At 48.5% G+C, this 11,460-nt stretch overlaps 1 protein-coding gene across 1 annotated transcript; it reads left to right on the top strand.

Annotated features, from left to right (window-relative positions):
• The first annotated feature begins 590 nt into the window (after nt 1-590).
• On the top strand, nt 591-7,996 carry TSNAX (translin associated factor X). The gene is made up of 6 exons (XM_078596341.1): nt 591-755; nt 2,861-2,947; nt 3,647-3,764; nt 4,021-4,151; nt 5,476-5,579; nt 6,539-7,996. Exons 2-6 carry the CDS (start codon nt 2,866-2,868, stop codon nt 6,920-6,922), a joined length of 819 nt encoding a protein of 272 aa, XP_078452467.1. The 5' UTR covers nt 591-755; nt 2,861-2,865; the 3' UTR covers nt 6,923-7,996.
• The last annotated feature ends 3,464 nt before the right edge of the window (nt 7,997-11,460 follow it).

Here is an 11,460-nt window from a genome sequence, read left to right as displayed (position 1 = left end):
ATAGAAAGATAATTGTAAAAATGAAAATATCACGACGTTTCGATCGCAACACAAGCAATCATCATCAGGTGACAAAATATAGCGGGAGAGTTGCTGAAACAGGATGTTATATAGGTTTGAGATTGGTGTAGCCCAAGGGTAGGTGGGCGGGGCTAGAGATGTAATTTGCGTGTAAATGTAAGATCCGAGAGCTGATATGGGTTCCTGGTTCGCCAATAAACTATCTAATACACAACAGAATAATCGTTGGCGTCCTTGTGGAGGCTATAAATCGCATTAATGAGACTTTGTAATGGAATTGCTGCATGAAAGAAACCGCGTGCCCCGTCACCCAACCAGACTTCAAACATTTTAGCAAGTCACCAAAAAAACATATTTTGTTTAAATACAATTATGAAAACAAAGACGAAGTTAATGTCTGTGTGTTACAACTGCAATTACCTGCAAAAAATGTTTTATTAAACAAATTCTAAAATAAGAAGTAGCCAATAGGGTGGCGCGTACCTCCGCGGTAGCCCCGCCCACGCGCCACCGTCGCGCGTTCCCATTGGCCGCTGACCTCGTGCATCGAGTTGGGGCCCGCGCAAGCTGAACAACGGCCCGTCGACACGAACGGCGTTCATTGTCATCACTGCCGACGTTCATTGTCATCACTGCCGACGTTCTCGACATCGTCCCATTGTTATAGAGGTGGTGTGTTGGTGCGAGAATCCCACGCGGCACAACGCCAGAACATTGCCGGCTTCAAGTACACGGTACGGTGCTAACAAACACAACAACAACGACATACAAAAGACAAAGATCCCCCGTGTAGCCTTACCAGAGTGTATGGGCAAGTGCTGTTAGCGAGCACCTATAAAGGCCGGCACGGCACACGAGGGGGCGGTGGGTGGCCAACACCACGCCCGGCCGCCTTTGTCTCCCTAACGGCGATGTTTACACATCGCACCGGGTACTCATTTGAGGCTGAGTCGACCTAGGGGAGGCCCAGGACCGGTTCAGATAATAGTCACTGGGGTGTTCGCCGTGAATGGGAATCGAACCCGGGTGGCCAAGTTCGTAGCGCAGCGTAGCGCGCTAACCGCTGCATCAGCGCTCCCCACACTTGGGACGCTCAACGGCATTCGAGGCTACGTGGTTCTGTTGCCCGCGGCCATAGGAATGTGGAGTCGCCGCCGTTTCAGTGCTGCTGCTGCTGCCAGGGGCAAGCGGTGAGTGCCACACGGGCGGCAGCATTCGCTGTCGGTACACGGCTGCCCACCCTCCCCCCCGTAAAGTGAGTGCCAAACGACACCCGCCGATTGATCCACTGCTGGATGTGAGGTCTACCCCGTGCTCTGTCGGTGGTGGTGGTGGAGACCGGTTGGCTTGTTGGTGAAGGCGATGGTGGAGGAGGCGTCAGACAGTCATCTCAGTCAGTCGACCCGTGGCACCTGCTGGGTCTGCCCCGTGACCTCCTGCCAGCGGGCGTTCGACACTTCACGTGGTAGCCTCAAGGTGCACATGGCCTGGCACAGGCGTCGTGGTGACGTTACCACCACTTAGTGGCGAATGGCGGTGCGCATTGCACCATGTCACACGATTCTTGTTGCTGGGTGGTAAGCGTTATTTTTTAATTGCTCATGCCTCAAAAGTATGGTTATTGTTCTCCACGAACTTTGCTTTTGTGACCAGGACTTTACGTGAAGGAATGACGCAAATGCACACCGCGTTTTCTCATTGAAAATAGATACATTTCAAAATATCACTGTCCTGGCCAGAAAAGCAAAGTTTGTGGGAAATAAAAGCCATTTTCTGTGCTTTTGAGGCATAAGCAATTAGGAAAGAACACTTACTACCCAGGAACAAAAAAAAACAAATGTGTTACACAGAGTTATTAATGGAGTGGAATTATTAACAGTTTGTGGGGCATAAAAGCAATTTTCTGTACTTTTGAGGCATACGCAATTAGGAAAATAACACTACCCAGGAACAAAAAAAATGTTTTTGTTACGGAGTGAATTATCGATGAAGACACAGAATGAGGGGCAGGGGGGGACCATTCATCGGTCGACTGCGAGACGACTGCCTCGTCGACTCAAACGATCTCGGCAGCAGCGGTCGTCCTTGACACTGAGGGCCCGCATCATGGGACCTCCCTTGCCAGTAGTATATATCAAAATATAAGAAGAGGTTTTTACTTGTGGTGAGCATGCACGCTCATATATGTGTGTGGTTAATGCAGACACGATTCCTTGCGGGAGGTGTCAGTTTGGTGTTTTAACATCTTACCCGATTTAGTGCCACAAAGGGTGAAACCTATTCTTATTTTTGTCAAACTCTGGGGCTGTTATTATCGCAACATTTCCGTACGAAGCAAGCATTTGTTTTATTGTACCAGGTAAGGCTCACTGTGCTGCTATGTAAATGTTTGTTTCGATTCTAGATTTGAAGCTTTCGTGACTGCAAGGATTCATTTTCTTAGGTTTTTTTCGGTAAAGTCACATGTTTTACCTACGTGACTTTACCGAAAAAACCTAAGAATAAGTTTGTTTCGAAGCAACCTGGCCCCACAAATGATAGCTCAACGAAGTGGCTTATCATCATGTGGAGATTCATAGCAGTAGCCTTAATAACCCTTTAAACGCGTGATGTTGATTCTAAATGTGGAGGGGAAAAGCAGAGGACCCGCAGTAAAATCTACACGACCACTGGGAGAGAGAGAAAATGGTCAAACCTATTCTTGTGAGTGCTCTTAACTGGACCCGCGGTTGTCATTGGACTTCCATGTTGCGTTGGTAGGGGGGTCTTGTTGTTGACTCTCGAACCCGTCCCTTGTTGGGTTCTTCCGATTGCCCGAAATGTCACGCCGTGGATGCAGCCGGGATGGGCGAGCGCGAAGTACAGATGAGGCAGGCGGGGAAGGAGGAGCCGCTCTGCGTATCGCCACTCTTGGCATCGTTCAAAGGTAAAGGGGTGGGTGGTGATGTGTGCACCGACCTCTCTGGCTCTGTCGTCGTCAAAACCCACCGCTTGTTGCTGAAAAAATTAACGGGTATTGTTGAGGGCGACGATTGTTCTGTAAATTCGACCCATTGCCCCGGTACATTTATTTTACTGTAATTGTTGTGCGGTGTTTATCAATTACGCACGGTTAGGAAAGGCTTAGCTCCTGTTTGTAAACTATTAATTCATTCAGCTTTGATCAAGTGAAATATGTTGTGAAGGTACCGGTTCCCGTCATGGGAACGTGGAGTGTCCGCTGCTGTATCAGGACGGGTAGCAGAAGAAAAAAAACACTGCATAGAGACTGATTCTGTTTCTAAGCACTGCTAAAGTAGTCCCTGAAAGTTGACTAGGTTTGTGGATTTAATGAACTCGCATAAACAACTTTGCTTATGAAGCAAAACAATTACAAGTGACTTCCAGGAACTTTCTCGTTCTTCAGTATATTGACGTGTTAAAAACTATGGCACGCCACTGTGTCATTAGACGTTCTCTCAATGCCGAAACGACAAACTCGGACAGGCCGGGCCACTTAGCTGTGTGGTTACACGATGGAGCAATTTGATCATCAATTGTGATGAAGTGCGCAGTGAAGCAAGTTTCGCTGTTAGCGGCGAGATGAAGGCGATGCAGATGTGTGTCACGGCTGGCATTCGCGCAGGGTTCCAGCTGGAGCTGGACGCGCGTCACGACAAGTACGAGCGGCTGGTGAGGCTGAGCCGCGACGTCACCATCGAGAGCAAGCGCACCATCTTCCTGCTGCACCGCGCCACTGTCAGGCCAGTCCCCTCCCCCGGATGGGCGACGTAGCCGGGCACGGTAGCTCTCCCAGTTACTCGCCCGCACTCGCCCGCACAGTAAAAACCGACCTTTGCCAATCCACTGCTGGGTGAGGGCCTCCCACTTCCGTGTCGGTCGTGAGGGGCTCGACCATACTTCACGCTGGTCAATGCCTGTTGGCGTTATGTGTCGCAGCGAATGAAAGGTTCGTGGGTCCTGTGGCGTCTTGTGTGTGTGCGCGTGGGACCTGTGCAGCGGGGCGAGGCTGGAGGATCTGCTGCTTGAGTCGGAATCGAAGCTGAGCGCCGTGCGGCAAAAGGTGCGCAGCATCGCCCTGGAGCTGCAGGGAGAGAACATGTACCAGTACCTGAGAGCCTTCACAGCAGGTACCCTCCCTGTGCCCTCCGGGCTGTTGTACTGTTACACTGGTAGCACTTAGACGTGCATTCATCCGTGAACATGTGCAGTCCTTTTTGTCACGCCACTGGACGAGAGCCTTCCCACACCATACGGGTTGTTGGAGCTATTTGACCATACTTCACTATACTCTTAGTTCTTTCGGTAAAGTCACGTAGGTAAAAAAATAAATTAAAATTAATAAAAATAAAACAATAAAATCACGACGTTTCGGAGGCAACACAAGTCTCCGTCATCAGGTGGGACCGTCACAGCCAGATTTGCTGCAGCACAAGTCTCTGTCATCAGGTGGGACCGTCACAGCCAGATTTGCTGCAGCACAAGTCTCCGTCATCAGGTGGGACCGTCACAGCCAGATTTGCTGCAGCACAAGTCTCCGTCATCAGGTGGGACCGTCACAGCCAGATTTGCTGCATCAACTTGATGCAGCAAATCTGGCTGTGGCTGTGACGGTCCCACCTGATGACGGAGACTTGTGTTGCCTCCGAAACGTCGTGATTTTATTGTTTTATTTTTATTAATTATAATTTCATTTTTACCTACGTGACTTTACCGAAATAACTAAGAGTATGAATCCTTGCAGTCACGAAAGCTTCAAATCTAGAATCATATTTCACTATGCTGGTCAATGCTAGTTTAGTGAAGTAGGGAGCATAGATGTGAAAGTATAGCGGTACAGTACAATACATTAAGTAGCATCTAATCTCACAACAAAGCATTTTCTTTTCATAACTAATCCACTGCAAATATCAGGGCCACTCAACTCACTGTGGAATAACCCAGACGCAACATTATAGGTCCTCACCAGTTATACAGTTTATATTGTTTACCTGCTATAAATTTCCACGTGATAAGCCACTTGATTGAGCAATCATTTGTGGCCAGGTTGCTTCTGAAAAAGAGCTAAAAGCTCATCGGGCTTACCTGGCAAAATAAATAGTTAATTATTAGTTACCCTTCTAGGTGGTGTCTAACATTTAAAATAAATAAAGCCAGCTATGCAGACCTGTTAAGTGGTTCACTCTGCCTGTTTAACAAACACATGCTTACCTAGCCATTTTATGTGGGCAAGGCCAAGTGAAGTGCACCACCTAGCCCACACAAGTGTTTCTGTTTGTGCACTCAGAGGCTGTGCTCAATGTGAATAATTAAGCTTCGATGTGGCCTATGCCTGCACCAAGGTTATGAAGCCTTTTCAGAGCAACATAATAATGCCTACCTGCCTCTGTTACCTTGCCTATAAAAATTTAACTTGGGAAACCTCTTGCGATGGAACATCTTGTTGACTCGCAGGTCTGCAGGAGTACGTGGAGGCGGTGTCATTCCGCCACTTCCTGAGCACGCAGACGCTCATCACCCGGGAGGAGGTCAACCAGCAGCTGGTGTTCCCAGGAGAGGTGCTGCTTCCACCCTTGGTCCACTTGGCGGCAGACAGTGGGCCCCAAAACGTCTAGTTTATCACCTGTGCCTCCAAACGTGGCCACATCACACTATTTGAACATTCTTCGTGGGCTTTCCTACATTTGACTGTCCCCTCTCGTTTGCTTCTACACTCCTCCCTGTCCCATCCAGTGTCACGTACATAATTTGAGAATTTAGCATCTGAAATGAACGTAATATAGTGTATGTATACTCTTCGGTTCTTTTGGTAAAGTCACGTAGGTATAAAATAAAGTAAATCACGACGTTTCGGGCGCAACACAAGCGTCCATCATCAGGTGGGAAAGCTTGTGCTGCGCCCGAAACGTCGTGATTTACTTTATTTTATTTTTCACCTACGTGACTTTACCGAAAGAACCAAAGAGTATGGATTCCTCGAGTCATGAAAGCTTCAAATCAAGATAGTGTATGTATGTTGAACTTCTTTCGCACCATACGTAGCCAACCATCCCAATCGGACGTGCGGGCAATTGCATATCCGCCATTCAGTGCAGGTGTTCATTGTAATTGACAGGGTTGTTGATCTGGCAAAGTGGCATGGTCAGAGTACCTCACTCGCTATTGGAAACTCATGAGTTGTAATTCCAGTTAAGGGCTAACTCGGACAATCTTCCCTCCACAGTCAACAACACCACTTTGTGGGATGTGAACAGTAATTTCGAATGGAAGGCTGGTCCCCTCCTTAGCAATGTGGATTTTCTAATCCTGGCTGAAGACCGCCAATGAAGTTTATCAGTACTCAATGCATCTTTGAGTGTGGGGACACTGAATTTTTTGACAGGGCGAGTTGGCGTCTTCCTGTTTAAACAGTTCCGGTTAACTTTCAAGCACGAAACCATCGGATAGTTATACAAGTGTGTGTTTACCTTCTCTCTCCCGCACTCCCACCCCTCGCCTTGTGTTTCTTCACCACCAGCCATCCGTGAGCCTGGAAATCACGTTGACCGATTACATCCTGGGTGTGGCCGACCTGACAGGCGAGCTAATGCGTCTGTGCATCGCAAGTGTTGGCGGCGGTGGCGGCGGCGGTGGCGGCGGCGGTGGCTGCGAGCCGGACCCAGACACGCCCTTCCGTCTGTGCCGCTTCTTGCGGGAGGTGTACGACGGCTTCTGCTTCCTGGGCAACCTGGGCCCCTACGAGCTGTCGCGCAAACTGCACGTGCTGCGCCAGAGCCTGTCCAAGTGCGAGGACGCGTGCTACGCGCTGCGCGTGCGTGGCTCCGAGGTGCCTCGGCACATGCTCGCCGACCTGGTGTCTCTCCGTGGCGGGGGGGGGTGCGCGTGGTCTCGCCGACGGTGAGCGAGACGGTGACGCGGGGTTGTAGCTCGCGCGTTCCGGGTCCAACGCCGCCAAGTTTACCTGCGTTATTTTTTATATACACGCGCGCTCGTGTGTTTTGACTTTAGTGTCTACATATTGTCCATACAAAGTGCGTCGCTGCTCAGATGACAGTGGGCCGTGCTCATATCTGTCGGCTGCTGCCTTGAGCCATCGGTGGGAATTCAACAAGGCTCAGGTGGAGGCCTCTCTCCCCATAGGGTAATCGTTGATGATTTCCCGTACGTGATGGTCGTGTTGTTTACCCATGGAGGTGATTGGCTGAGCTGACTCCTGATTTTCGTTTTGTGACCTGGCTATCAGTTGAACTTTATAACCGCCCCATTGCAAGTTATATGAAAGTGTCTCTTAAATTTCACTGCAATCGGCAGAGCTCTTGTCAGATTTATATGAGGGAATGAACGTGGAAGATGACACTGCTGGACTACCTCTGAAGGCTTAGCCATAACAAGATTACCCTACTAATTTAGTAGTTCGCTCCATAGCTATTTTCTAATTTGAAACTATACTACAGGGGCTAAGCCTGGCCAATTAAAATCTGTATTAGGATGTTGCGATATGTGTGGGAAGAAGCTAGTTAGTGGAAGGACCCACATTTAGATTCCACAGATACGCAGGCACTCACATGTCTGTCTTACAACCCATTTAGTTTTGTTGAATTCAACAGCCTCCCCACACAGCCGCTCTACTGGCGTGTTCCACCACTCACGCACTACATGGATTACCCTTGGTTGGAGGCCAGAATTTTTGGACTCAGTAGTTCCGACTCTGTGCTTGATACAGGTGTAGCGTTACCTCCATCAACATCCTGGTCACTCTTGTCACGTGTCCCCCGAACTCTGATCCACTCGCCACCCACGAAAGCTCCATCCCTTCTCATGTTCCTGAACAAGTCAAGTGCCAGGTCACCCCTTGAGCTGACCAGACTGGCTGCAGTGTTGTATCAATGGCTTTTGACACCGATATAGAAGAGTGTATAGCCACTGGCTTGTTTGTAATAAAACTACTTTTAATAGGCTTTAAAATGCAAACAAATGCCTCGATACCTTTTATGTATTAGTACATCCTGTTGGCAATTCGCATTCGATATGGATGGCACCTCGGCTTTGTAATGTACGTTGAACTTCTTTTGCACATCGTACGTAGCCAACTGTGCTAATCGGAGGTGCGCGGGAAGGACAAACTAAAATAAATCAAATCGTAGACAGAGAAGTTTAACTGGACATGGCAACTGGCGGTCTCTTCAGAGACTGGACTTGGGCCGGGGCTTTTGTCTGGTGTCAACAAGGTTCAGTTTTGGAAGAAAAAAAATTCCGTAAATTTCATTCTTTTCATACCCCATGGTATATAGTAAAGTCTCAACTCTTATATTGTATGGTTCTTTCGGTTAAGTCACGTAGAAGAAAAATAATAATCAAAGAATGAAAATGAAAATCAAGTGAATAATAAAAATATCACGACGTTTCGATCGCAACGCAAGCAGTCGTCAGGAATCTGATGACGACCGCTATATTTTGTGTTGTGATCGAAACGTGATATTTTTATTATTTTTTATTCACCTTATTTTAATTGTTATTATTTTATTATTATTTTTTTCTCTCTACGTGACTTTTACCGAAAGAAGCATAGACTATGAATTCCTGCAGTCACGAAAGTTTGAAGTCAAAAGCTCAACTGTTACCCATTTGTTTTCACTCGTATCTGTCTCGCCTCTTATTTGTCCTTTGAAGAAGGGTCATTGTCTGAAACGTCACCTGCTTCATACCATTCCTTTTGAGGCAACCGTGTTGTTGGCGAATGCGTTGAGCTCTTTGCCATTCGTGCTTTCTACGTCGCTGCATTGGCAGCATCGCCAAATCGTGTCTGGTTTTGATCAGGTCGGGAGCAGTCTGGGTAGCAGCGGGCTTGGGTTTGAGCGCGGGTTTAACTTGAACCCACTCGGCACTTGCAAACGGCCTCTGAGGGGCCATCCATTTAGTACGCAGTACGCAAACATCTGTCAAAACTTTACCCCTCTCCCCACCTGCGTACATACGCTTGACGCACCCCCCCCCCCGAATCCTATAAAACGGCCGAAACGATCAAGGATGAATAATATTAACGTGTTTAAGCAAACAGTCCACCGCCGGACTAACTAATTTGAAGGCCAATGTAAACAAATTATTATCGAGGCTTCACCCCCCCCCCCCCCCGTTTACATTCTCCATTGCGTACGCACATTGTCAGTAGACCCCTCATACGCAAGCGTACGCGTTTGGGTTAAACCCCCCTTTCCCCCCTCCATGCGTACGCACTGAATGGATGGCCCCTGACTTCGTGTCAGAGGTCGCAAACGGGTTTTGAATCCTTACCCGTACCCGGCCACACCAGGGTCGCAAATGGGTACCCGTACCCTACCCGATACCCGGCTACCCGTACCCGGCCGGGTACGGGTAGGGTACGGGTATCGGGTACCCGGTTGCGACCTCTGGGGTGAAGCTATGTTGCAGGCGCGGGTGGGTTGATTCTAGGAACTTGAATTGTGAGAAGAGACAAGACGTTGGGAAATGAGTGACAAACGGTGACTCACCAGTGACTCACGGCCTACCCGTACCCGGACGCACCAGGGTCGCAAACGGGTACCCGTACCCGGCCGGGTACGGGTAGCCAGGTATCGGGTAGGGTACGGGTATCGGGTACCCGGTTGCGACCTCTGCTTCGTGTGCTACCGCATTGCGCTGTCGCTCGCTCGAAGCAGCAGAGGGCGCTCCAATGCAAAGTTAAGACGCTCGCCTCTACTCGGAGGTCTAAAATAATACGGAATGCATCATGTGCAGTGCATCTAAACCCATGCACACCACCGTAGAAGTTTTGCCATAATCTATTGCAACAGCCAAACAGAATGCAAAAATTTCACGCCGTTTTTATTTGCAAAGGTTAGCCTTGGCCGAACACTTATTTTGGGAAAATCACATGAATTGGCAAGTGTATTGCCATTTGAGAGCGAACGCATTGCGTTTCATTATTTTGCAAGGGAACACGGTGAAACCGTGGCTCCACTGAACGGGACTGTCGGCTAATTTAAGTCTACGTTTTGCCTTCAGGCTTGATTTGTATGTTGAAAGAGTGCCCAAGTGACCCACTTTTGGCGGAAGACCATTATCCACATTTTTAAATTCGTCTTTTTGGGAGTCGAAGCTTGATTACGAGTACCAATTGTGGCGGTGAATATGTAGATAATGGTCTGTGTGTCATTTGGGTTCGCAGCACGGTATTTGTAGGTCAGACGTTTTAGCCACTGCTATGTCTATTATAAGTCAGATATGCCGCTGTTAAGTACAACGACTACACATTTAATCGAAGATAAACGGGCTGCCCCGTGCCCGTTTGCGAAAGCCAAGAATGTGTTTTAGTCACGGCCAAAGTACTGCCACCCCCCCCCCCTCTATAATGTAATATTCCCCATGACCAAACGGGCCCCTTTGAAAACTGCAGCCATGTGCACCTTCATCGGCCCAAATATACACTCTCAGTAAATCAAGGGCTGCTCAGCTTTGAAGAATGGGGGCACGATGTGAGCCATGTAAACAGCAGCGGATAGCAGTGCTGAGGCATGGTTTTAATGAGGATTTGTGGGTGGCGTGGGGCCAGAGCGTGAAAGTGCGAGCACGCTTGCGTTACTTGCGTTCATCAACATCGTCGGTCATGGTCTATCTACTGCTGTGCGGAGGGCTCCACGCGTTGCCATGCATCACGGTGTCCGCGATCGCGCGCGAATAGAATGCGTACAGAAAAACTGCCGGGAAAGTCGTCGTGATGACAATGCACCCACGTGTAGATTGGTCGACTTGAAATGTTGGTGACGTGGGTAGGAGCGAGGACCGGCATTTGAGAAATGTGGTTGCGGTTATGCAAAAAAATATATTGCGAGTGCAAACTTCGTGCGGTCGTTTACAAAATGTTCATTTTGAAGAAGAAAAAAAGAGTCCTGCAATAAATAGTGCAAAATGAGGAGTGGTTTCTAACATTTTCCAATTCAATAACGCGGACAATGTTACACGGTGCTTTTAATTTGGAACTGTTTATAGCTTGTGCACTCGGCTTAAAATACTAGTGGCTCGCACGCCGACAGCTCTGTGGCCCGACCACCCCCTGCCACCGTCACAAGTGAACTTTGCGTGGAGCCACGTGCAAATTGCAATATTCCTGCTCTTGCGTGTGGTCTCCAACATGATGATGACATGGGGGCCCTGTGGCCATGCCGTGTCGAGGTTCAAAACGTTTTGTCTCGGTATTGTTTTACGCAGATTTTACATGGCCTGTTTTAATTTTGTAATGCGTTTGCCCATATTAATACAGTCTACTCAAGTCTCCAAATATTTTGCTGGTTTTCCTTTGGAGGCAGTGCCAAGCTCCACACAGTGATCAGGGAGTCCCTCTTCACAAGGGAGTTGTAGGTAATGATGGCTCTACTGTGCTGATGATACCTAACAAGAATGAAACTCATTATCCCGTTTTGA

Source organism: Lampetra planeri, chromosome 7 (assembly GCF_965212315.1).
Source record: "Lampetra planeri chromosome 7, kcLamPlan1.2.h2, whole genome shotgun sequence".
Classification (NCBI taxonomy): domain Eukaryota; kingdom Metazoa; phylum Chordata; class Hyperoartia; order Petromyzontiformes; family Petromyzontidae; genus Lampetra; species Lampetra planeri.
Note: the sequence above shows the minus strand (reverse complement) of the source record. Positions and strands in the feature narration are given on the sequence as shown.

Coding starts and splice junctions, on each gene's coding strand:
- TSNAX (XM_078596341.1), top strand. CDS start 2,866: ATGGGCGAGCGCGAAGTACAGATGAGGCAGGCGGGGAAGGAGGAGCCG. Junction 3,765..4,020: donor CTGCACCGCGCCACTGTCAG/GCCAGTCCCCTC, acceptor GGACCTGTGCAG/CGGGGCGAGGCTGGAGGATC. Junction 5,580..6,538: donor AGCTGGTGTTCCCAGGAGAG/GTGCTGCTTCCA, acceptor CTTCACCACCAG/CCATCCGTGAGCCTGGAAAT.